A 25,773-nucleotide genomic window follows, 5' to 3' on the forward strand; every position below is an offset into this window, starting at 1 on the left:
CATAGAGAACAGACAGACTAAATATTATGATACAACTAGTCTCAAAAGAGAGATTAATAGAATTACGAGTCAACACTAGCAGACAACCTAACTAAATGTGAAGAAATGGTGGGAGACTAGTATCAACCACGACTGGTCTCGAATTACGGAAACAGTAAACGGTGTAACCTCTGAAATTTTAGGCAAACTGAAGAGGTTAGATGAGGTGTGACTCAAATCAAGCGTGCCATCTAAAAACAGAAGAGAGAGAGAGAGAGAGAGAGAGAGAGGGGGGTAGTTAGGAAGAGGTGATTAGAAAATATGAGGGATCAGGAGTTACGAGACAAGTTTATCAGAATAAGGTAGAAAACGGCAACTTACTAGGACAGGAGAAATATTAAAAAGAGCTAGTAGAAGAAGCAGAAGAGCGCTTATCCGCCACAGGAAAAGACAAATGTACCAAAAAGTAAAGAAAGTAACACAGAAATATACGAAAGAAAAACGAGAGAGAGAGAGAGAGAGAGAGAGAGAGAGAGAGAGAGAGAGAGAGAGAATGAATGGCTTACCAGAACTCAACGGCAAGCTTACCAGCGCCCTTACACACATTAGGAGAAACGAATGTCGATAATACTAAAATTGTTGTCACGCAATGAGGAGAAGACCTATAAAATGACACTCATGCACAAAGCCCCACCTCACTTGCGTTGACCCATACAATCACTCTCGCATGCATTAAGACAACGGGGAAAGATGCTACACCTGGGATTAAGCAGAAGCAAAATGACAGAAGAACGTAAAGAAAGGCACATGAAAATGTGACAGGCTGACCACTTACAAAATACATGGGTGACCCAGTCACTCTGTCAACACACTCAGATAATCTCCCTAAAATATGAGGAAACTGGAACAAATCACAAAACCTTAAAACTCTCACCCCATTCGTCTGAACGTTACTCAAAATAGATGGCACATCTGTCGGTAAATCTTCCGTTGCCCTCTGGCCGGAATATAAGACAGACTAATAAAATCTGGCGCATAGTGATCTGTGTGCCGCAAGCACCACACATTGGAGGATTGTCTCTTCCGTGTGAGGTACCAGGCTTTGTAGATAGCAAAGTAGATACCCCCCAACGAAGAAGAAATACGGCAAATCACAAATCTTAAAAACAATAAGACTTTTGGCGGAGATCAAATTGCAGGAGAGCCAATGAAGAATGGAGGTCGCTATTCGTTAAAACGATTATGAAACAGTTACGGAATGTTTGGGAATACTAAACATTGCCCAACGACTGGAAAATGACAGTAATCTGTCCTATACTAAGAAAGAACGGTACGTGTGAATTATACGCGACTATCAATGCGGTTTCAGGAAGAAAAGATGAACTTCAGGTTATCTTGTTACTAACAGACAGGCAACATAGAAAGGTTGGTAACAAAAACGTTGATATTCACATGGTTTTAGTTGTCTTCAAAATAGCTTATGACAACATATATGGGGGGGGGGGGAGGAGGGGCGGGGAGGAGCGGAGCACAATCACCAATGTTTTTAAGGAATATCAGTTTCCACGAAAGTCAGTCGTCAGTCTATCTAGTACAGACACGTTTAGACAAAACCTATTTTAGTGTAAATATTATTACAGGAGTGACAGAGCATTTTGTAGTCAAAATTGTTCTTAGACAAGGAGACGCATTATCTCCATCAACCATATATTTTAATACCAGAAAAGATAGAGTACACAAAAATTAAACGCAGTGGAATAAGACAGGTTAACAACACAAAAAGTCGCCTAGTATATATGGGAGATGATCTAATAAATAGTGATAAAGAGGACTCTGAGCACATGACAAGTTCTTAGTGAAATATTGCAAGGAAAGCAGGATTACGAATTATCGAGGAGGCAATAACGTATATGGTCGTGAGAAAGGCACTTAATGATGGTATACCATCTAATAGCTGACGAAGTCGCTTTTAAAAGAATACACACATTTAAATGTCTGAGTATTTTTAGGAGCATAAAAGAATGGAAATTGAGATTATGACAACGACCGCAGCGGCAAACAGCAAATTTTTGCTAACAGGACATTCTGTGAAGCCGACAGTTTCGAGAAGTTTTAAAATCAGACTACACCAGAGTATAATTCTCCCGGTAGCTCTATATGGGTCTGAAACATTTACATTAAGAAAACCTGACGAACAAAAACTACTTTTTTGTGTGTGTGTGTGTGTGTGTGTGTGTGTGTGTGTGTGTATTCCTAGGGGACTAAACTGCTGACTGCTGAGGTGATCGGTCCCTAGACTTACACACTACTTAAACTAACTTATGCTAACAACAACAAAAGCGCACGCACACGCACACACACACACACACACACACACACACACACACACACACCTCTGGCGGGAAGGGCCGCGCAATGACATGGCGCCTCAAACCGCGCGGCCACTCCGCGCGGCAAAACTTTTAGTCTTCGAGAGAAAGATATTAAAGGAAAGTATTTGACCCAAGGAGGGACCCCGCCAGTTTCAGGAATGGAGGTCATTAAAAAATTATGGCTGGCTGATCTACACTCACAAACTGATACTGGCCGAAGAATGAAGGAAGGAATAGTGTGGGCTGGGCATCTAATTAGGATGGAACAGGAAGGACTACTGCGAGTAGCCCTCTCAGGATCCGTGGAGGACGCGACAATCAAGAAGAAGAAACTTTCTGCTGTCGAATGTCCTGGACTAAATTTCGAAACACTCCTACGACACCAATGGAGTGAGAGCATATGATTGATAGTCAAAAATGGTTCAAATGGCTCTGAGCACTATGAGACTTAACTTCTGAGGTCATCAGTCCCCTAGAACTTAGAACTACTTAAACCTAACTAACCTAAGGACATCACACACATCCATGCCCGAGGCAGGATTCGAACCTGCGACCGTAGCGGTCACGCGGTTCCAGACTGTAGCGCCTAGAACCGCTCAGCCACTCCGGCCGGCGATTGATAGTCGTCCGTTGGTTTTGATGTTATTCGAGAAGAGTAGCCTATCGACCAACACCGGTCCGCTCGATCACCATCTCCAACCCCATCACCACCATCTCCTGCACAACAGCAACAGTAACAGTAGCACAATCACTCCACAAGAACTCGTCAGTCACGTGCACATATGACACTTTACGAACAAACTGCCGGAATGTTGGCGTTAAGTACATAAGCTTACACCTGCTTGTGCGTCACGCGGCTCCAATACACAAGCGTGTTAAGTAGCGTATCAGTGTCATTCAACAGTCATTGGTACGAAACTGTGGCCACGGACCTAGTCAGTGTGGCGGGCATTGCTCCAACAAATTTGGCGTTGTCACTGGGGGCACCTAGCAAGAATTAGTCGGTTTTTTTTTTAAGACTGGTCATCATGGGGCACTTTCTCTGTCAAGAAATACACCAGTGCAATATGCAGATATCGAAGTCTCCTCGTTTTTGTCCTGTCGACATTATTAATTTAGGTCAGTTATTTACGTCAGTGATGTCTTCTGCGTCTGCTGTCGACGATTTTAAAGCTAATGTACTTAGCAACGATGGCAAGAGCAAAAATTTAGGACTTTTAGCTCTGGTTGTTTTGTAAAACGCCACAAGTAAGCTGGAATCACAATTCCTGCTCTTGGAAATGCCAAACAATATAGCGATGCTTACCTCTCTTTTTCCACTTTGACTTATAGTCAACAGACAAACGGTTCAACAGAAAGCGATAGCTGCAAGCAAAACAGAGAAATGACTTGCGATTTTCACCTGAATAAATTGACCGAGAACTTTTCCTAGTTCCTTCCGACTCTCGGTGTCTCGACTTTACGTCGATCTCATTTTGTGCAACAATACACGGATACGACCATGCAAAAAGAAATCTTTTATGACTTTCCCCTAGAGAAAGACTTATTTAGTACTGAAAATAGGCCTAATAGCTGGAGATGCACATTCGAGTAAGTGTCGGATGCTGCCACCTTTGTGCTCTGGTTGTATGATCAAACGTTAGATTACACTAAGTTAACAAGACTTACCAAACTGTTGACTCAAGAACTTAGCTGCCCTTAGCAAGATACAAAACAATAAAAATACTGAGGAGATTTTAAGTCTGTGTCATACCGTCAGCTATGAAATAATTAACTGTACCAGTACCTTCTTTGCTTCTGTGTCATACAGTCAGCTATGAAATAATTAACTGTACCAGTACCTTCTTTGCTTATCTTCAAGGTTAGTTCATGGAATGAACATCTACACTGTTTTTAAAAAATGGTAAAGAGAAAGATTTAACCAGCTGTCACAACAACATTAATCTCAGTTGGAAAAGAGAGAGCAAAATCTCACGTGTCTACCAAATTGCGGTGAGCCTACTGAAAGTCACACATGCAGTAAGAATGAAGTTAGCAAATCCGTTAGGTCAACTTGCAGCTACTCTAACACTTATTATGCTCTCGTAAAGTGTGTGCATGTTTCGTTAGTAAGCGGCATATCGTTGTGTTATAACTGCGTACTATGTGCGTCGCCTTCTGTTTATCAATCAAACAATACGTGAAGCATTAGTCATCTAACAAACAGTGGATTATGTGCGTGTGGCGATACATGTGCCTGCTATGTAAACAGGGCCTGCTAGAGGTAACAGCCTTTTTACGATACGTAAAATAACGCGTGCGAGGCGAGTGAGAGAAGAGCTTGGAAGTATTCTGACTTCTCGCATTTTCTACCGTGACACGACCTGCCGAGATAATATTGACCTGTCAATGAAAGATACGAGCGCCGCCGTCACCGTTGGACGATACAGTCGGGCGACGACTCGCAAGACGCATTACGAGACCCAACACGACCTACACATCGTAAATACGAGTAAACGTTTGCTACAGGTCTCTGATTTATATTATATAAATCATTTTTGCCAAGATTTCACAATTTTGCTGTCATATACGCGAACTAATTAAGTGTACGATTCTTCATGCACGTTTTATCTTCTAGACTAGCACATAGAATCCTACACCCGCTTATAGTACACGATATTTTAAAAGATACCTATCCAGTTTTTCTTCCCACAAACAGATCTTTGTCTTTACACTTTGCGGAATCTTATCAGTCCGCAAAATACACAAGTTTTCCTTTACCCTAAAGTAATTTCCGTAATTTATTTCGAAAAAAGCTCTCGTTGAGCAAATTGAAAAGTATTTCTGCGTTAAATTTCTCGCTTGTGAATTAAGCATTACTATACCAAAGAGATTTACACTGAAGAGCCAAAGAAACTGGTACACCTGATTAATAGCATATAGGGCCCCGCGCGCTGTCCATAAATCCGTAAGAGTACAAAGGGTTGGAGATCTCTTCTGAACAACTCGTTGCGAGGGATCCCATGTTCATGTCTGGAAAGTCTGGTGGCCAGCGGAAGTGTTTGAACTCAGAAGAGTGTTCCTCAAGCCAGTCTGTAGCAATTTTGCACGTGTGGGACGTCGCATTGTCCTAATGGAATTGCCCAAGTCCGTCGGAAAGCACAATGGGCAAGAATGCATGCAGGTGATATGGGACTCCTGATACGTCTAGATGCGACTCTAATTGCACACGCCCCCCGCCATTACAGAGTTCATGGATTCTTGAGGTTGTCTCCATACCTGTACACGTCCATCCGCTCGATACAATTTGAAACGAGACTCGTCCGACCAGGCAACATGTTTCCAATCATCAACAGTCCAATGTCGGTGTTGACGGTCCCAGGCGGGGCGTAAAGCTTTGTGTCGTGCAGTCATCAAGGTTACACGAGTGGACCTTCGGCTCTGAAAGCCCATATCGATGATGTTTTGTTGAATGGTTCGCATGCTGAGACTTGTTGATGGCCCAGAATTGAAATCTGCAGCAATTTGCGGAAGGGTTGCACTTCTGTAACGTTGAACGATGCTCTTCAGTCGTCGTTGGTCACGTTCTTGCAGGATCTTTTTCCAGCCGCAATGATGTCTGAGATTTGATATTTTACCGGATTCCTGATATTCACGGTACACTCGTGAAATGGTCGTACGGGGAAATCCCCATTTCATCGCTACCTCGGAGAAGCTGTGTCCCATCGCTCGTGCGTAACACCACGTTCAAACTCACTTAAATCTTGATAACCTGCCATAGTAGCAGCAGTAATTGGTCTAACAACTGGGTCAGACACTTTTATTTAGGCGTTGCCGACCGCAGCGCCGTATTCTGCCTGTTTACATATCCGTATTTGAATACGCCTGCCCATATACCAGTTTATTTGGCGCTTCAGTGTATTATTACCGTATTGTATCACACGTAATATTAGAAGTTTTACGCCTTTTATTCTCTATTCGAATCAAGAACAATGTTGAACCTACCCGGCAGGTAACAACCGTATGCCGGACCGAGACTCTAGCTTGGGACGTATTTCTTTCGTAGGCAGGTGCTCCACCGACTGGGCTACCTACGTACGGCTCACGACCCCGCCTTCATAGCTATACTACCACCAGTATGTCATCTCGTATCTTCCAAACATCACAGAAGTTTTGTTGCGAAACTTGCAGGACTAGCACTCCTGCAGAGTGAAAATTTCATTCTGATAACATCCCCCAGTCTGCGGCCAAGCCATGTCTCCACATAATCCTTTCTTTCAGGGGTGCTAGTTCCGCAAGAAAATTTTTCTAAGTTTGAAAGGTAAGAGATGAGGTACCGGCGGAAGTAAAGCTGTTAAGGCGGGTCGTGGGTCGAGCTTGGTTAGCTCAGTCGGGAGAGCGAGCACTTGCCCACGAAAGGCAAAGGTCGTGAGTTACTGACTCGGTCCGGCAAAAAGTTTCTATGTGCCAGGAAGTTTCATATTAGCGCACACTCCGCGGCAGAGTGAAAATTTCATTTTGTTAACAACAATGATATACAAGGGAACTGTCACAAAATACTCCGTTTTCAGTTCAGTTCCGCAAGAGATACCAAACACCTGTCATTCCACTTAGCCATTAATTCACTCTCATTTCTCTTGTTGTTCGCAAAGTGCTTCTTTCTGCTCCTCCTTGGGTAAACTTCAATTACTGCTGAATGGTTTGTGAAGTCAAATCCACTTGTCACTGTAGAACGTTAAAACTATAATTAGATATGGGTTTCAGTCATTTTCTAATTTACCAATCAACGTGAAATTGAATTTACCAAATTACCTACAAGCCATATTTGTAATCCATATTTCTTTCAGAGGCTTTTAGGTCGTTTAGTCGATTAGAACACGCTCGTTCGCACCGTAACGTGTACAGCGGAGGGGGGCTTGTTACTTTGTTACTTTCTTGCCTTCGGTAATGCAAGCGCGCGAGGAGAAAGTTAGCCTGTACACTTCTGTATCGCCCTAATTTATCTCATTTTATCGTGTTAGCACTTCTATGGCATGTATGCAGGCAAGATTAGTACGTTTTAGGAATATACTATAATGAGATGTGAAAGAAACATGTAAATATAACGTCTTTAAGTGCATTAAAATCGGTAGCCCTACGCGACGTACGTATGTCAAATTTAAATTTCCTTGACGGTTCTTAATACCCACTATTCACAATACTCTGAAGAACAGCGCCTGTTCAGCACGCCACAATGAGTCACAATGCTCTCTTATCGCTTTGAACGAAAGTCTCACCGACGTGGCTGGTATTGGCAATTTACTGCAGAGGTAATACTGAAAAGACGAAGCGATGTTTCGTTTGCCTGTGGTGTATGACCCGCGGAAAATATGAACCTCTTTAATGCTTCATAACCGCTTCAAGATACTACACCCAACTTTTCGACAAGCGATAGCACGTAAAGGGGCCGGTGTTTAGTGTGCCTGACTTCCAACTACGAATCTTTTACATGTACCCAAGTACCGTTTTCAACGAGAAATGTACTGGTTTAATACGTATCAATGCTTGTGGTGAAACCGACCCAGAGAGACCTAGGCTGCTCGCACATCGCAATTTTTGTTCAACTGCAGCGTAAATTTCGCACAACACAAAGAAGTTAGCGTGAGTCGTTATTTGCTGCTTCTTTTGGTAGAATGTTTCGTTTTCAAAACGAGCTGTCATTGAATTAAGTGCTCCGAATGTTTTTTTCATAACAATGCTTCAATATTTTGAAACACGGGCGCTAACTACGATACGTGGTACATACTGAATACGATGCGAGGAAAGTCGCACTTTCTTCGCATTTATTTAATGTTGAAATAATTACTAATATCAGTGGACTGTTGTACTCTTCCACAATGTAGATGAACGTGTAAGATTCGGATGTGTTACAAGAGAAAATCAATACACCGAAAGCCTCTTGATTACTATGAAGAGTCTCCTGGAGCGTTTTGCCATGCAGAAAGTAAGCGTTTTGTGTAGCTCGTCTACTTTAGTAGGACCAAGCCCCATGCGCCAGAGCAGCCGTGTTAGCGAGGTTAGGGGTAGTCCGTCCTACCTGCTCGGCGCGTCAGCCGGCGGGCCCTTTGCGGCCGGCGCGTCGCGCGCCGCTCGCCGCCGCCACCGCCATCGGCCCTGTTGTGGGTCGCGTCCGGCTTCATCGCCCGCACGTCCCGCCAGCGAAGCTTGTCGTGCCACCTCGCTTTCCGCACGCCATACACACACGCTCTCAGACCTCGTCGCTCTCCCACCGCGCTTCCTGCTACAATATAACAGGTGCCCCAACACCAATGCCCCTCATTGCTTTTTCCGGTTCTACTGTCATAGTAACAAAACTCGCCACCAGGTAGCACCTGCTGACCGTTGCTCAGAATGGCGCTCGCGACAAGTGCTAGTCGCTCAGTCACAACAGTACAGTAAGTACGAGTCCCCCGAGTGAGGTAACGTAAAACTGCCAGATAATGTAACGACCCTCGTGCTCCACCTGATGTGTTAAGCGTGAGTCACACATTAGCTCATTGACATTCGTGCTCGGTATGGTGTGAGCCGTGTACACACGTAATGGTCCGTTTAACTGGTACCACCTGCAACTTAGGCAACCGTTCGAACGTTCTTACAGCAGATTTTTCTTAGTACTATTTCGTTATTATCAAGATCCCATTTGTCTCATGTACGAAATGTACAACAGACATTTCGCAGGCAGTAGATGGAAATAGATAATTTTTACTCGAGAGGCCCCAGTACAAATGTCACTATAAATATACTATTCACTTATCGTTGCAAGGAGATATACGACGGGTTCCTGAATTCCCTTTACAGATTCTCAGAGTTATAGACAGCCCAGGGTATACAATTGATTTTGAACAGAAATCAGTGTCCGATAGCGAATTGTTCCTCCTAGAACACACGTCTTTACACTACCTGTGCGGTCTCTGAGTAGAGAAATGCAGCGTGCCTGCGAATTTCTATCGTCTCCGTCTCACAAAAATTTCGATCCATCTATACGAGATTAAGGATTATTTACCCATTTCAGATTATAAGCCTTATGTATGTGAACTATTACAGTGCCTGAAGCAGGGAATTATCAGATCAGCAGAAGATTGCAACACTTCATTACTGTATATAACCTGCAAGAAACTGGAAAGTATTTGGAATCATGTTCTCAAAATCTACAACATGTAGCACCTGCAACTGTAAATAATTTTCCTGAAAAGGTATTTCACACTCTGTCAGGCCCGACGAGAGAGGGCGGGATGGAATGGGAGGGGGGCAAAATCCCGGAGGCCCAAGCCTCTCAAGGGTTCGAATCCCCGTGGGTGCTAAGTTCGCAAATACCTTTCTGCTATTGTAAAATAAATTTTGTATCATATAATAAATACAAGAACATTAACCCAGCACCACCATAACCAATCTAGTTCTTCCTTTCCACTTCAGTTTTGGTTTGCGAGTCATACATGCCAACTGCATACAATTCTATTTCGTGTGTAATCTTGGGTGCACGATATGTTCTTTCCCAATCGTGAAATTCAACAACCTTGTGATTTAGTTGATAATGTGACTTCTTTAAATTTTGTTGGAAATCATATAAATACATTTCCCCAACAAATGCACATGGCAACAGCGGTTAGAATTTCGTAGGTTTGTCAACAACATCCATAGACAAGGTACTTCTGATTCCATCACAAAGTGATTTTATGCGGCCAACGTGCACCAGTATACAGAAAATATTTTGCATTCAAGAGTAAACACGGACTAAAATATTTCTGTCTAAATACAGCTGCCCTGGAAGAAGCGTAAAAGTGAAGAAATTAAATGACATTAAGAGGTACACTGACCATGCTGATGATCAGAAGTAACGAGGTAATGATGTTCTTTTGTTCGTCCATAGAACAGCCAAATACATGGGAAATCTCGTGTTATTTCATGTGACGTTATTTCTTGTTCAAAGACGCTTCGCCTTCAGAGGTTCGGCTCCCAAAATTGGAGATCCAATTAATTGGCATTTCCTCGCAACATTTCCGAGGTCTTGGGTCACTATGATCTAGTACTTGCAAAACACGTTAGCAAGTTCAAGAGACCGACAAGCAGCTGTAAAGCGTTTACAAGTGCATTGTCCGTTAAGTGATACCCAGAAAGAATTTATTTGTAGTTGTGCCCGTCATGTCAGGAGTACTGTCTTGGAAGCGAGAGAATGTGAGGAGCCTTATCGAACAAAGAACATTCAGAATGAGATTTTCACTCTGCAGCGGAGTGTGCGCTGATATGAAACTTCCTGGCACATTAAAACTGTGTGCCGGAACAAGACTCGAACTCGGGACCTTTGCCTTTCGCGGGCATGTGCTCTACCAAGGTTCGCAGGAGAGCTTCTGTAAAGTTTGGAAGGTAGGAGGGGAGGTACTGGCGGAAGTAAAGCTGTGAGGACGGGGCGTGAGTCGTGCTTGGGTAGCTCTGTTGGTAGAGCACTTGCCCGCGAAAGGCAAAGGTCCCGAGTTCGAGTCTCGGTCCGGCACACAGTTTTAATCTGCCAGGAAGAAATAACAATCATCTTGCATTATATTTGATTCAAGAAGGAAATTGATAAATATGAAATAAGTTATCGGTTTCAGGAATCGTAGATTGTAATCAGAGAACGAGAGATGCCTAATTCGATCAACACTTGTGAAACAATTGCAATCAGTGAATGCCACGAACAAGGTTTTTTTAAAAAAAAAGAAGGTTCAAATGGCTCTGAGCACTATGGGACTCAACTTCTAACGTCATCAGTCCCCTAGAACTTAGAACTACTTAAACCTAACTAACCTAAGGACATCACACGCATCCATGCTCGAGGCAGGATTCGAACATGCTACCGTAGCGGTCGCGCGGTTCCAGACTGTAGCGCCTAGAACCGCTCGGCCACCTCGGCCGGCTCTGCTAACAGGGATATTAGACGGTATCATGAAGGACCTCAGATACATTTTCTTCAGTGAAATCATCTTGCAAAATTTTCTGTGCGCGCGTGTGATAGCCTTATCGAGTACACGCAGCTGACAGTTGTCATATAGCACACACATTCTTCGGAATGATTCTTTCTTTACAACCCGTTCAGCAGCAGTCCACGTAGATGGGGAATTATGAAACAGTGTGTTGGAAATTCTTAATATTCTAAGTCTGCTAAGCGTTCGAGTGCTCGGGTTGACTCTACAATATCAGTTGCAGCTCACTTGGATAAGATTGCCATTGCTGTTGAAACTCTCACCAAGTTAAATTTTTCAGCTGTAACGTTCTTTGATAACGGAGTGTTTTGATTTATATGAGATCATTCAAGTACTTGACCATGGCGTCCGTTTAGCTACAGTTATTGGTACCAACTGACTACAGGAGCAAATTATTACAAGCTTGAACTACTGCCACTGATGTTGAGGTAAGACATTTTGAGAGCTTATTAAATGACTTAAAATACCTTCCGAAAATTGGGACTCCATCCTCCTTGATCTAAAGTAGTTCTCAGTGGTATCAATATCGATCCTGAATTTCCAGATGTGTGCACTAAGAAGAGGAAGTCATTCCATGATGAAACCAAGAATGAAGTAACTGTTGTGCATTCATTAGATTTATTCAAGATAAAAGTATTTTTTGTCATTATTCACAATCTAGTGTCTACATTGAAAACCAAATATGAAATAGTGAAGATTTTAGACGAAACGTTTGTGTTTCATGGAAATGCTCTTGAGTAAAATGCAAAAGCTTAAAAATTTAAGCTTGTTTCCAAACGTATGTGTAGCTATGCGCATAGATTACATTCTTCCGATAACTGCATCTGAACCACAAAGGTTATACAGCACTCTGACCCGGGTTAAAAAGTTGTCTCAGATCAACCAGGCATCAAAGATTTGAGAACCTTGGTGACCGAATATAATTTGGCAAGGCAACTAGACTTTATGCTATCATTCAAACATTTCCCGAAAGAAAGTGACGCAGATTGCCACTGACAGTGTTGTATGCAAGTAGATTATGGTATATCTGCTTACTGTATTCCTCTACTGGTCTCCCTCTGCGATTTTAACCCCCAACGCATCTCTCTAGTACTAAATAGATGATCCCTTGATGCCTCAGAATGTGTCCTACAAACCTATCCCTCCTTCTAGTCAGGTTGTGCCACAAATTTCTCTTCTCCCCAATTCTATTAAGTACCTCCCTCATTAGCTACGTGATCTACCCATCTAATCTTCAGCATTCTTCTGCAGCACCACATTTCAAAACTTTCTATTCTCTTTTGGTCTAAAGTGTTTATCGTCCGTTATTCACTTCTACACATGGCCACAATTCATACAAATACTTTCAGAAAAGCCTTCCTGACAAGTCAGAATTCGATGTTAATAAATTTCTTTTCTTCAGAAACGGTTATTCTGCTGCCTTAATAACGAAACATATCTACTGCTATAAATGTCTCTTTTCCTGATCTAATGGCCTCAGTGTCACCTGATTTAATTCGACTACATTCCATATCCTCGTTTTGCTTTTGTTGATGTTCATCTTATCTCCTCCGTTCGAGACACTGTCCATTCCGTTCAACTGCTCTGCGAAGTCCTTTGCTGTCTCTGAGGTTTGCCGATGACAATTTTATTCTGTCAAAGTTTTTATTTCTTCCCCCTGGACTTGAATTCCTATTCCCAATTTTTCTTTTGTTTCCTTTACTGCTTGCCCAATATGCATATTGAATAACATCGGGGATGTTACTGTTTCCCTTTCATGGTCCTCTAGTCTTATTACTGCCGTCTGGTTTCTTACAAATTGCAAGTGGCCTTTCGCTTCCTGTATTTAACCTCTGCCACCTTTAGAATTTGAGGCACAGTATTACAGTCAACATCGTCAAAAGCTTTCTCGAAGCCTGCAAATGCTATAAACATAGATTTCTCTTTCCTTAACCTATCTTGTATGAGGAGTCTTTGTGCTCTCTCACATTCTTCACACAGTATCGTATCTCCCACCTCATCTTCATCAACTTCCCTTTCTATAATACTGCTTTCAAATCTATCTCCCTTGTATATACCCTCTATATGCTCCTTCCACCTTTCAGCTTTCCCTGCTTTGTTTAGGTCTGATTTTCCATATGAGCTCTTGATATTCACACAGGTGGTTCTTTTCTCCAAAGGTCTCTAATTTTCCTGTGGACGGTATCTATCTTTACCCAAGTGATATATGCTTCTAAATCCTTACATTTGTCCTCTAGCCATTCCTGCTTAGCCATTTTGTGCTTCCCGACCTCATTTTTTACATTTTTTTTTCCTTTCATCAATTGAATTCAGTATCTCTTGTGTTACTCTAGCATTTCTATTAGCCCTCATCTTTTTATCTACTTGATCCTCTGCTGCCTTCACTATTTCATCTCTCAAAGCTACCCACTCTTCTTCTACTGTATTCCTTTCCCCTGTCCTTGTCAATCGTTCTCCAATACTCCCTCTGAAACACTCTACAACCTCTGGTTCCTTCAGTTTCTTCACGTCTCATCTCCTTAAATTCCTACCTTTTTGCAGTTTCTTCAGTTTTAATCTGCTGTTTACAACAAATAAATTGTGGTCAGAGTCCACATCTGCCTCTGAAAAGTCTTACAATTTAGAATCTGGTTCCGAAATCTCTCTCTTACCATTATATAATGAATCTGAAACCCACCGGTGTCTCCAGGCCTCTTCCACGTATACAACCTTCTTTCAAGATACTTAAACCAAGTGTCAGTAATGATTAAATTATGTTCTGTGCAAAATTCTACTAAGCGACTTCCACTTTCATCCCTCTCCCCCAGTCCACATTCATTCACCTATCTTTCCTTCTCTTCCTTTTCCTAATATCGAATTCAGATTATTGAATTTTCGTCTCCCTTAACTATCTGAATGATTTCTTTTGTCTCATCATACATTTCTTCAATATCTTCACCATCTACGGAGATAGTCGCCACAAACTTTTATTACTATGGTGGGTATGGGTCTCATGCCAATGTTGTCTACGATAATGCGTTCACTATGCTATTCATAGCAGCTTATCCACAGTCCTATTTCTTTATTTATTATTAAACTTATTCCTGTATTTCCCGTATTTGATTTTGTATTTATAAACATGTATTCACCTGACTAGGAGTCCTGTTCCTCCTGCTACCGAACATCACTAATTCCCACTATATGTAACTTTAACCTATCCATTTCCCTTTCTAAATTTTCTACCCTGCCTGCCCGATTAATGGATCTGACATTCCACGCTCCGACGCTTCGAACGCCAGTTTTGTTTCTCCTGGTAACGATATCCTGTAGTAGTCCCCACCCGGAGATCCGAATGGGAGACTATTTTACCTCCGGAATATTTTACCCAAGAGGATTCCATCGTTATTTAAACATAAATTAAAGCTGCATGCCCTCGGGAAAAATTACGGCTGTAGTTTCCCATTGCTTTCGGCCGTTCGTGTACCAGCACAGCACGGCCGTTTTGGTTGAAGTTACAAGGCCAAATCAGTCAAATCATCCAGACTGTTGCCCCTGCAACTACTGAAAAGGCTACTGGCCCTCTTCAGGAACCATACGTTTGTCTGGCCTCTCAACTGATAGCTCTTCGCCGTGGTTGCGCTATCTGTATCGCTGAGTCACGCAAATCTCCCCACCAAAGGCAAGATCCGTGGTTCATTGGGAAGGGGAGCGCACACACATTTTACAATAATTCATTATTGAGTAGCATCCGGGGCCGAACCTGTAAGTTTTTCAGTCATATCAGTTGTCTCCCTTGTTATGGAGGACGTCATGATTGAGCTATCATTCAGTTCCAGTTCCTTAGCTGTGGTGGTCTTCGGATCCTCACAATTGTCTTCGTCACTACTTTTCAAAATAATTTATTACCATTTTTCAGTCTTATACTCCATTACAACGCGTCATAGCTAGTATTCCTTCTCGACATGTTTACCCTTTGCACGTTCATTCATGATTCATCTGATTAGGGTGTTAGTTCCTTCAAAGCCGCAATAGGAAACGGTACACATGGTTTGTGACAAATTTTTGTTTTTTCTACATTCCAAATCATTTGGACTGTAATGGCACATTATACAAAGTATATCATAATAGCTACTACTAGTTTTCTGCAATAATAGAGGGCATGGAATTAAACATTTTTCTTAATGAAGCAATGTCCAATAATGCGTCGTTTTGACCTTGCACTGGGATGAAGGGAACTTTATATTGTCATAGGAAACTGTATATTGCAATAAAAGTGCTGACAGGACTTCACTGCAACATCAGTGTAAAAGTTAGAGCATGATATTAGCAAGGGCACATCACGCAGGTGTGCTACTGTTTTCTTTCTCTGAAGTTATTGTAATTGAATTCAATGAAAATTGCAAATATATTTGTAAATATTATTTAAATTGGTAGGTACCGAAATCGACTAAGTCTGATTACAAATGTGGGCGAAATGTGAAGGCAGGAAATGTGTTCGGAAAAATATTACTCACTGGAAGCAGACACTTCAGTGCCATTTCTGCGATCAGGAAGCCTGTCTTTCTCCACTTTTGTAGAAAAACGATGTTACCTAGCTTAATCCGCGAAACTAAGTCAACAAATTTCATAGAAGATATTCTGTGATGAATAGTAACAAACCAAATTCAATAGTTTACTGTTTCCGTGGTAAGAACAACAGCTGAAGCAAAAGCATTTGCAGACACTGTATTATTGATAATTAAGACAATCAAGAGCCAAATGAACTATTACAGCTGCCTAATATCATGTAGGGCCCCCGCGAGGACGCAGAAGTGCTGCAAAACGACGGGGCATGGAGGGGGAATTGACACCATGAATCCTGGAGCGCTCTCCATAAATCCGTAGGAGTATGAGGGGATGGAGATGTCTACTGAACAGAACTTTGCAAGGCATCCCAGATATACTCAATAATGTTCGTGTCTTGGGAGTTTGGTGGGCAGCGGAAGTGTTTAAACTCAGAAGAGTGTTCCTCTAGCCGCTCTGTAGCAATTCTGGACATTTGGGTTGTCGCAATGTCCTGCTGGAATTGCCCAGAGCCTCCACCAGCTTTAATAGTCACCTGCTGACATGCAGGATCCATGGGATCATGACGTTGCCTCCATACCCGTACACGTCCAGCCACCCACTCCATACAATTTGAAACGAGACTCGTCCGATCAGGTAACATGTTTCCAGTCACCAACTGTCACAATGTCGATGTTGACGGCCCAGGCGAGGCGTAAAGCTTTGTGTCTTGCAGTCATCAACGGTACGCGAGTGGGCCTTCGGCTTCGAAAGCCCATATCGATGATGTTTCGTTTAATGGTTCGCACGCTGACATCTGCTGATGGCCCAGAACTGAAATCTGCAGCAATTTGCGGAAGGCTTGCACTTCCGTCGAGTTGAACGATTCTCATCCGTCATCGTTGGTCCCGTTCTTGCAGGATTTTCTTCCGGCCGCAGCGATGTCGGAGATTCGATGTTTTACCGGATTCCTGATATTCACGGTACACCCATGAAATGATCGTACGGGAAAATCCCCACTTCATCGCTACCTCGGAGATTCTCTGCCCAATCGCTCGTGCGCCGACTATAACAACAAGTTCAAAGTCACTTAAATCTCAATAACCTACCGTTGTAGCAGCAGGAACCGATGCAACAACAGCGCCAGACACTTGTCTTATATAGGCGTTGCCGACCGCAGTGCCTTATTCTGCCTGTTTACATATCTCTGTATTTGAATACGTTTGCCTATACCAGTTTCTTAGGCGCTTCTTATCGACATCAGAAAATTATGTAATTTTCCCGAATATTCAAATGTTCTATAATATTAGGTAACACTGCATCCAACATGCAACGAAATATTGCTAATAGCGGCTCGATGATGTGTGTGTGTGTGTTACTACCGCGTGCTCCGATTAACTTATTGCACCATGAACAACTGTTAATTCGCTCTAATTCCGTCAGCAGTATCTCGTTAAACGGCTAACACCGTAGTATAAACCAACGGAAAAATGTTCCTGTTGTAGCACAAGTGGGCGAATATGTTCCTCCTGAAAACACTGACAGGAAAGTGGGGGAACCAGCTGCCTCTGTCCTCATTCCACCATCCTCACCGAAAATTTTGGCATGCGAGCATATTCGCGCACTTTTAACACAGAACATTATAATTATTTTATGCAGTCTCTCTTTGTGGTGAAGCCTGCATACTCAGACGCAGACAGTGGCAGTGAGATGGTGGTGCTCTCTCCCACTATCTCACAATCAGTTTTCTCCCACTGATTTACAGTGTGTGCCACTGTCACTGTGTCCTCTCCTCTACACAGCCCCCTTTTGTCCTCCTCTGCACTGCCACTATCTGCACCATATGTCGGCAAATCAAAAATTCTGTGGGGAGGTCAACTAACCTTTTCCACTATACCCATGTGTTTACAATTTCGTTCCAAAATGCACCCTCCCCTATACCTAGGTGTTAACGTACGTCAGTCTAGGAGGTTCCAGACAACCCCCCCCCCCCCCCCAAAGCCTATGTGTGCCTTCATCTGTGTTTCATTTCCATTGTCTCGTCTTTTCCTCCCACTGCTCCTATCCCCATACAGCTCCTGTTCTCTTTCACTACCACTGTCTCTCAGTAACTACCAGTATCTCCTCTCTCTTTCGCTGCCATTGTTGCCGTTGCCTTAATCCATATCTCTCTCTCTCTCTCTCTCTCTCTCTCTCTCTCTCTCTCTCTCTCTCTCTCTCTCTCTCATTCTCATTGACACTTATCCCTCACACCATCAATGTCTTCTCTCTTTTTTTGCTACTGGCACTGTCTCCCCTCTTTTCCACTGTCTCTGTTATCCTCTTTCAGCACAAAAAAGGGCAAATATGTTCGCCTGGCAAAATTTTTGTTGACGAAAGCGGAATGAGGATTGAGGCAACTGGCTGCCACTTTTCTGTCATTGTTTTCAATAAAAACATATTCGCACTGACGTGTTCGAACAGGAGCATTTCCCGCTGGTTCCCTTCTTTTCTCTACCACAGCATCGTATGCAGCTTATATAAAACGAATCCTACAGGCCAGTGAAGTTTTGGCAGTTTATTTACACACATCAAAAAAAGTTTTGCATCACCTCGGTTCCGAGAGTTCCGGAAAATTCGAATAGAGATCAACATAAACATTTCCGCCCTTTCTATTCCTCTTAAAAACAACACTCTGATGTGTGTTGTTTCACAACAGCGAAACCAGAGGTGGTGATCCAGGTTGCTGTACACAACGGTACCTCTAATACCCAATAGAACGTCCTCTTGCATTGATGCATGCCTGTATTCGTCGTGGTATACTACCCACAGGTTCATCAAGGCACTGTTGGTCCAGATTGTCCCACTCCTCAACGGCGATTCGGCGTAGATCCCTCAGAGTGATTGGTGGGTCACGTCGTCCATAAACAGCCCTGTTCTATCTATCCCAGGCATGTTCGATAGGGTTCATGTCTGAACAACACGCTGAGCACTATAGTCGAGCGATGTCGTTATCCTGAAGGAAGTCATTCACAAGATATGCACTATGGGGGGCGGGAATTGTCGTCCATGAAGACGAATGCCTCGCCAATACGGTGCCGATATGGTTGCACTATCGGTCGAAGGATGGCATTCACATATCGTACAGCCGTTACAACGCCTTCCATGACTACCAGCGACGTACGTCGGCTCCACATAATGCCACCCCAAAACAGCAGGGAACCTCCAACTTGCTGCACTCGCTGGACAGTGTGTCTAAGGCTTTCAGTCTGACCAGGTTGCCTCCAAACACGTCTCCGACGATTGTCTGGTTGAAGGCATACGCGAGACTCATCGGTGAAGAGAAAGTGATGCCAATCCTGAGCGGTCCATTCGGCATGCTGTTGGGCCCATCTGTACCGCGTTGCATGGTGTCGTGGTTGCAAAGATGGACCTAGCCATGGACGTTGGAAGTGAAGTTGCGCATCATGCAACCTATTGCGCTCAGTATGAGTCGTGAAACGACGTCTTGTGGCTGCACGAAAAGCATTATTCAACATGGTGGCGTTGCTCTCCGAGCCATAATACGTAGGTAGCGGTCATCCACTGCAGCAGTAGCCCCTAGGTGGCCTGAGCGAGGCATGTCATCGACAGTGACTGTCTCTCTGTATCTCCTCCGTGTCCGAACAACATCGCTTTGGTTCACTCCGAGACGCCTGGACACTTCCCTTCTTGGGAGCCCTTCCTGGCACAAAGTAACAATGCGAACGCGATCAAACCACGGTATTGTGCATCTAGGCACGGTTGAACTACAGACAACACGAGCCGTGTACCTCCTTCCTTGTGGAATGACAGGAATTGATCGGCTGTAGGACGCCCTCCGTCTAATACGCGCTATTCAGGCATAGATTTTTTTACATCTCTGTGCGTGTTTAGTGACATCTCTGAACAATCAAAGGGACTGTGTCTGTGATACAAAACTTTCTTTGATGTGTGTATATACTTCGACACATTTGAATACGTTGACGAATATAAACAGTAAGAAAGTATGCACGATATAAGATTAATACAAAATCGTTTGCTTTCCGTTCTGTCTCAACACTGCTCATTGATCGCAATTCATCGAAAACGCCTGGATTATGATTTGTATCATACAAGAGTAAAAATGTCGTGAGAAATATTTTACTGTATTTGCAGTCTTTCTAGTTTTACATAGTTTTTGGCACTCATTTTATTCGAAAATGTTAGAGTTAAGACCTTTTTTAGCCTGCAGTACCACTTTGGGCATATTTGTATATGCTTTAAGTGCCCATTATACAAGACAGAGCCTCATAATATTATACTACCTTTTATTTAGCATTGATTTTTTTATATAAAATTGGTAAGGACTACATCTATATTTTTTTGAATGCACTTGATCTGCCAGTCTTACTGATTAACAGAAGCGACAATTTATAATCTCCAGAGGTGCTGCTGCAAGCTGTGTTTGTCTTTTGATTTCTTATAACCGGGAGCGGAAGCTTCATTCCTAGCCGCTAGCAAATTACGTAGTAGTCATCCGTCATCCACCTCGGATTAAACGGATTGCTGGGACTCGAATTACCGAAGTTTTATTGTACTCATTGGCTGAAAGCAGGTAATCGTTGTAAATTTGTGCTTAAAATTGCAAGAACGGATATCTCCAGTAGAGGAGTGGTATTTCGACACATTCGTATTAGAGAGGAAAAAAAAAAAAACTTAAGAAGCAAAACATTACCACTCACAGTACCCTCCCACCTAGACAATACAGGATGCTACCTCGAAGCTAAAGAACTTAGTAGTGGAGACATTTAAGCAATTTTAACCCCCCCCCCCCCCCCCCAAATACTACGCTCCAACGTGTTTGAAAAACAGGTACACGCTTAAGTTGTTGCGATCACTTCTATACTCCACAGAAAGTGAGCCCTAATCAATAGAAGCTAGTTTGAAAACTATCTGAAGGATGTTGTCTACTGGGTTGAAACAGCTCGGGAAATTTTCTGAGAGAGAGAGAGAGAGAGAGAGAGAGAGAGAGAGAGAGAGAGAGAGAGCAACAGGAAGAAAACGAAAATTAATAGCTGTTAGATCTCGTTGGACATCTTTCTGGAAGTGAGACGACAACGAAGTGCAACTGTGGTTGAACCAAGACGATCAGCAGGAAGTGACCGAAACTGTATATACAGGAAACAGAGATTCTAGTGATGAAGAGGAGAAGGACAATGTTAGCGCCAGTAAAGTGAGTCACAGTGATGGAAGAGCGGCACTACAATTAGCACTGTGCTGCGTGGAACAACAGACTGTGGCGACATCTGAAGTCATGCTTCTACGAAGACGGCGAAACTACGCTGTAAAAACAGACGTTCTTCACAAAAACTAGAAACTGTTTAGTTTTTTTCCGAAAGTTAAATGTGTGCTGTAGTAAGAACTGTATAGTAGTTTATGTAGTAAGTATGAGTTGCCAGTAAAAATCTGAGCTGCTACTAGATCATTATTTCGAAAAAAAGCTCAAAGTAATACAATTACTGATGAAATAAATTTGTTTAATGTCATACTGTGAATATCAAGTTCTGAATTTATTTCTAAATGAAAGTTCTCAATTGTCATTCTTTGCGTAATTCGAGTTTCCACAAATCCTAGCTCTACTCTGTCCGAATTACCTCGAATTAGCGATGTTTTGCAATACGCATGTCGAACAAACCATCTGTCTCTTTGGCAAGACAACATGCGAATTTTGTTTGCTGAGATTTTTTCTGCTTTGGTGGGAAAGGGGAGGCCTACCTTCCCCTGGTCCTCGCTGAATACACTATTTTACGGCAGGACTCAAATTTCGTATTATTACCATGCGGTTCCGAAATGATTAAGCCACTGGGGGAGCCGAGTTCAAACCTCCGGCCAACCATTCTAGTTTATACCGGGCTATAATCAAAGTGTAGCTACTCACGGAGGTCTAGTGTGCGCTGTAATTATCGGATGACAACAAAACTTGGTAAGAACCATTTTCGATGGAAAAAAATTAGTTCTAAATTCGGCCACAAGATGCAAATCTGGCGCTGTACAGCAGCTCGTTGATGTCTCCGGTGATCATACTGAACAAATTGTATAAGCGGCGGTTAAGAATAAAATCTACATCTACATTTATACTCCGCAAGCCACCCAACGGTGTGTGGCGGAGGGCACTTTACGTGCCACGGTCATTACCTCCCTTTTCTGTTCCAGTCGCGTATGGTTCGCGGGAAGAACGACTGTCTCAAAGCCTCCGTACGCGCTCGAATCTCTCTAATTTTACATTCGTGATCTCCTCGGGAGGTATAAGTAGGGGGAAGCAATATATTCGATACCTCATCCAGAAACGCACCCTCTTGAAACCTGGCGAGCAAGCTACACCGCGATGCAGAGCGCCTCTCTTGCAGAGTCTGCCACTTGAGTTTGCTAAACATCTCCGTAACGCTATCACGGTTACCAAATAACCCAGTGACGAAACGCGCCGCTCTTCTTTGGATCTTCTCTATCTCCTCCGTTAACCCGATCTGGTACGGATCCCACACTGATGAGCAATACTCAAGTATAGGTCGAACGAGTGTTTTGTAAGCCATCTCCTTTGTTGATGGACTACATTTTCTAAGGACTCTCCCAATGAATCTCAACCTGGTACCCGCCTTACCAACAATTAATTTTATATGATCATTCCACTTCAAATCGTTCCGTACGCATACTCCCAGATAGTTTACAGAAGTAACTGCTACCAGTTTTTGTTCCGCTATCATATAATCATACAATAAAGGATCCTTCTTTCTATGTATTCGCAATACATTACATTTGTCTATGTTAAGGGTCAGTTGCCACTCCCTGCACCAAGTGCCTATCCGCTGCAGATCTTCCTGCATTTCGCTACAATTTTCTAATGCTGCAACTTCTCTCTATACTACAGCATCATCCGCGAAAAGCCGCATGGAACTTCCGACACTACTAGGTCATTTACATATATTGTGAAAAGCAATGGTCCCATAACACTCCCCTGTGGCACGCCAGAGGTTACTTTAACGTCTGTAGACGTCTCCCCATTGATAACAACATGCTGTGTTCTGTTTGCTAAAAACTCTTCAATCCAGCCACACAGCTGATCTGATATTCCGTAGGCTCTTACTTTGTTTATCAGGCGACAGTGCGGAACTGTATCGAACGCCTTCCGGAAGTCAAGGAAAATAGCATCTACCTGGGAGCCTGTATCTAATATTTTCTGAGTCTCATGAACAAATAAAGCGAGTTGGGTCTCACACGATCGCTGTTTCCGGAATCCATGTTGATTCCTACAGAGAAGATTCTGGGTTTCCAAAAACGACATGATACGCGAGCAAAAAACATGTTCTAAAATTCTACAACAGATCGACGTCAGAGATATAGGTCTATAGTTTTGCGCATCTGCTCGACGACCCTTCTTGAAGACTGGGACTACCTGTGCTCTTTTCCAATCATTTGGAACCTTCCGTTCCTCTAGAGACTTGCGGTACACGGCTGTTAGAAGGGGGGGGGGGGGGGGGGAAGTTCTTTAGCGTACTCTGTGTAGAATCGAATTGGTATCCCGTCAGGTCCAGTGGACTTTCCTCTGTCGAGTGATTCCAGTTGCTTTTCTATTCCTTGGACACTTATTTCGATGTCAGCCATTTTTTCATTTGTGCGAGGATTTGGAGAAGGAACTGCAGTGCGGTCTTCCTCTGTGAAACAGCTTTGGAAAAAGGTGTTTAGTATTTCAGCTTTACGCGTGTCATCCTCTTTTTCAATGCCATCATCATCCCGGAGTGTCTGGATATGCTGTTTCGAGCCACTTACTGATTTAACGTAAGACCAGAACTTCCTAGGATTTTCTGTCAAGTCGGTACATAGAATTTTACTTTCGAATTCACTGAACGCTTCACGCATAGCCCTCCTTACGCTAACTTTGACATCGTTTAGCTTCTGTTTGTCTGAGAGGTTTTGGCTGCGTTTAAACTTTGAGTGAAGCTCTCTTTGCTTTCGCAGTAGTTTCCTAACTTTGTCGTTGAACCACGGTGGGTTTTTCCCGTCCCTCACAGTTTTACTCGGCACATACCTGTCTAAAACGCATTTTACGATTGCCTTGAACTTTTTCCATAAGCACTCAACATTGTCAGTGTCGGAACAGAAATTTTCGTTTTGATCTGTTAGGTAGTCTGAAATCTGCCTTCTATTACTCTTGCTAAACAACATTATGCCTTTCTCATTTGTTTCATCTTCAGTGCCCACGACCCCTTCCTAATCCATTACATACGAAACATTTCTATGAGGGTAATCCCAAAAGTAAGGTCTCCTATTTTTTATAAGTTCATAGACCTGTTTATTTCTACACTGGTTTACATCAGTTTAGAGCTTGAACATTTAGCTATTTTTCGACATAATCACCATTTCTGTCGATGCATTTTTGTAGACGCTGTGGCAGTGTTTGTATGCCCATGTCATACCAGCTCGTCGCCATGCTGTTCAGAAAGTTATGAACCTCTTCTTTCACTTCGTCGTCGGAGCTGAATAGCTTTCCGGCCAAATGTTCTTTTAACTTAGGGAACAGGTGATAGTCACTGGGCGCCAAGTCAGGACTATAGGATGGGTGGGTCATTATGTTCCACTGAAACTGTTACAGTAGAGCAACGGTTTGCCGAGCGATGTGTGGGCGAGCGTTGTCATGGAGATTGTGTACGCCCTTGCTCAACATTCCTCTTCTCCGGTTCTGAAGTGCCCGTTTGAGTTTTTTCAGAATCTGTCAGCGTTAATTGTGGTCCCAGTCTGCATAAAGTCGACCAACAATACTCCTTTCTGATCCCAAAAAAACGGTTGTCATGACTTTACCGGCAGATTGTGTTTGAATTTCCGCGGCTTTGCCGAAGGAGGATGCCGCCACTGGCGTGATTGTTACTTGGTCTCAGGCGTAAAGTGATATGCTCAGGTTTCGTCACCCGTGACAACTGAGTCCAGAAAATTGTCCTGTTCGGCTGCAAGGCGGTGAAGAAATGCGCGGGAAGCATCATCTCGTTGCCGCATGTGGTCCTCAGTCAGCATGCGTGGCACCCATCTTGCGCACACCTTCCCGTAGTTCAATGTTTCAGTTAAAATTCTGTGAGCCGTGCTTCGGGAAACCTCAGGAACCAACGTGCAGAGACCATCCAGAGTGATCCGCCGATCTTCACGCATGCTTTGCTCAACCTTCAACACTGTCTCCTCAGAAACTGACGGTCTCCCGCTCCTTTGTTCGTCGTGAATTTCGGTCCGACCAGCTGCAAACTCTCTACACCACTTACGAACATTTTTGACATCAATGCACGACTCACGATACACTTCCGTCAACTGACGATGGATTTCAATCGGCGCAGTGCCCTTTGCGTTCGAAAACCAAATAACTGCGCGCAATTCGCACTTGTCGGTAACATCCAACGGGAGCTCTATTATCAACGGCTGCCAAGCCAAGACTGAGCGCCTCAACGCGGCGTGCGCACGTTTACACACAGTGCGAGAAGCACCCTTCATAACAGTGTGACCAACTGCCACACGGAGTTCTGTACTTACGAAAAAATAGACCTTACTTTTGGGATTACCCTCGTATAGGTCTTTCTCGCAGCCACAGTGTGGTTTGCACCTTGTGGCCAAAATTTGAACTAATTTCTTTCGGTGTAAATCGGCTCTACATTAACTTATTATAATATCTACCAAGTTTCGTTGCTATACGATGATTACAGCCCCACTGCACGCCTGTGAGTAGCAGCGCTTTAATTATAACCAACCGGTTTATAGGAATTTCAGAAACCAAGTTACACATGCCGCACCACTGCGTAACAAGTCCGTCGCACTGTCAGGAGAGGGTACGTGTTTCAGGCTTCCTACACACACATTTCTGCTGCCGTACTGTGCATCTCAGTGTGCGAGTGAAACCGCGCGTCTACTGGAAAGGT

General features: G+C 43.3%; 1 protein-coding gene across 1 annotated transcript in view; it reads right to left on the minus strand.

The window, feature by feature from the left end:
* The window catches only part of LOC124777152, a 184,101-nt gene that overhangs the window by 13,063 nt on the left and 145,265 nt on the right, over nt 1-25,773 (minus strand). Inside the window, exon 2 of the mRNA XM_047252454.1 lies at nt 8,407-8,610. Within this exon, the coding sequence (XP_047108410.1) occupies nt 8,407-8,509 (103 nt within the window). The 5' untranslated portion in view covers nt 8,510-8,610. The remainder of the gene's footprint in view (nt 1-8,406; nt 8,611-25,773) is intronic.

This window comes from Schistocerca piceifrons, chromosome 2, assembly GCF_021461385.2.
Source record: "Schistocerca piceifrons isolate TAMUIC-IGC-003096 chromosome 2, iqSchPice1.1, whole genome shotgun sequence".
In the NCBI taxonomy this organism is placed as follows: domain Eukaryota; kingdom Metazoa; phylum Arthropoda; class Insecta; order Orthoptera; family Acrididae; genus Schistocerca; species Schistocerca piceifrons.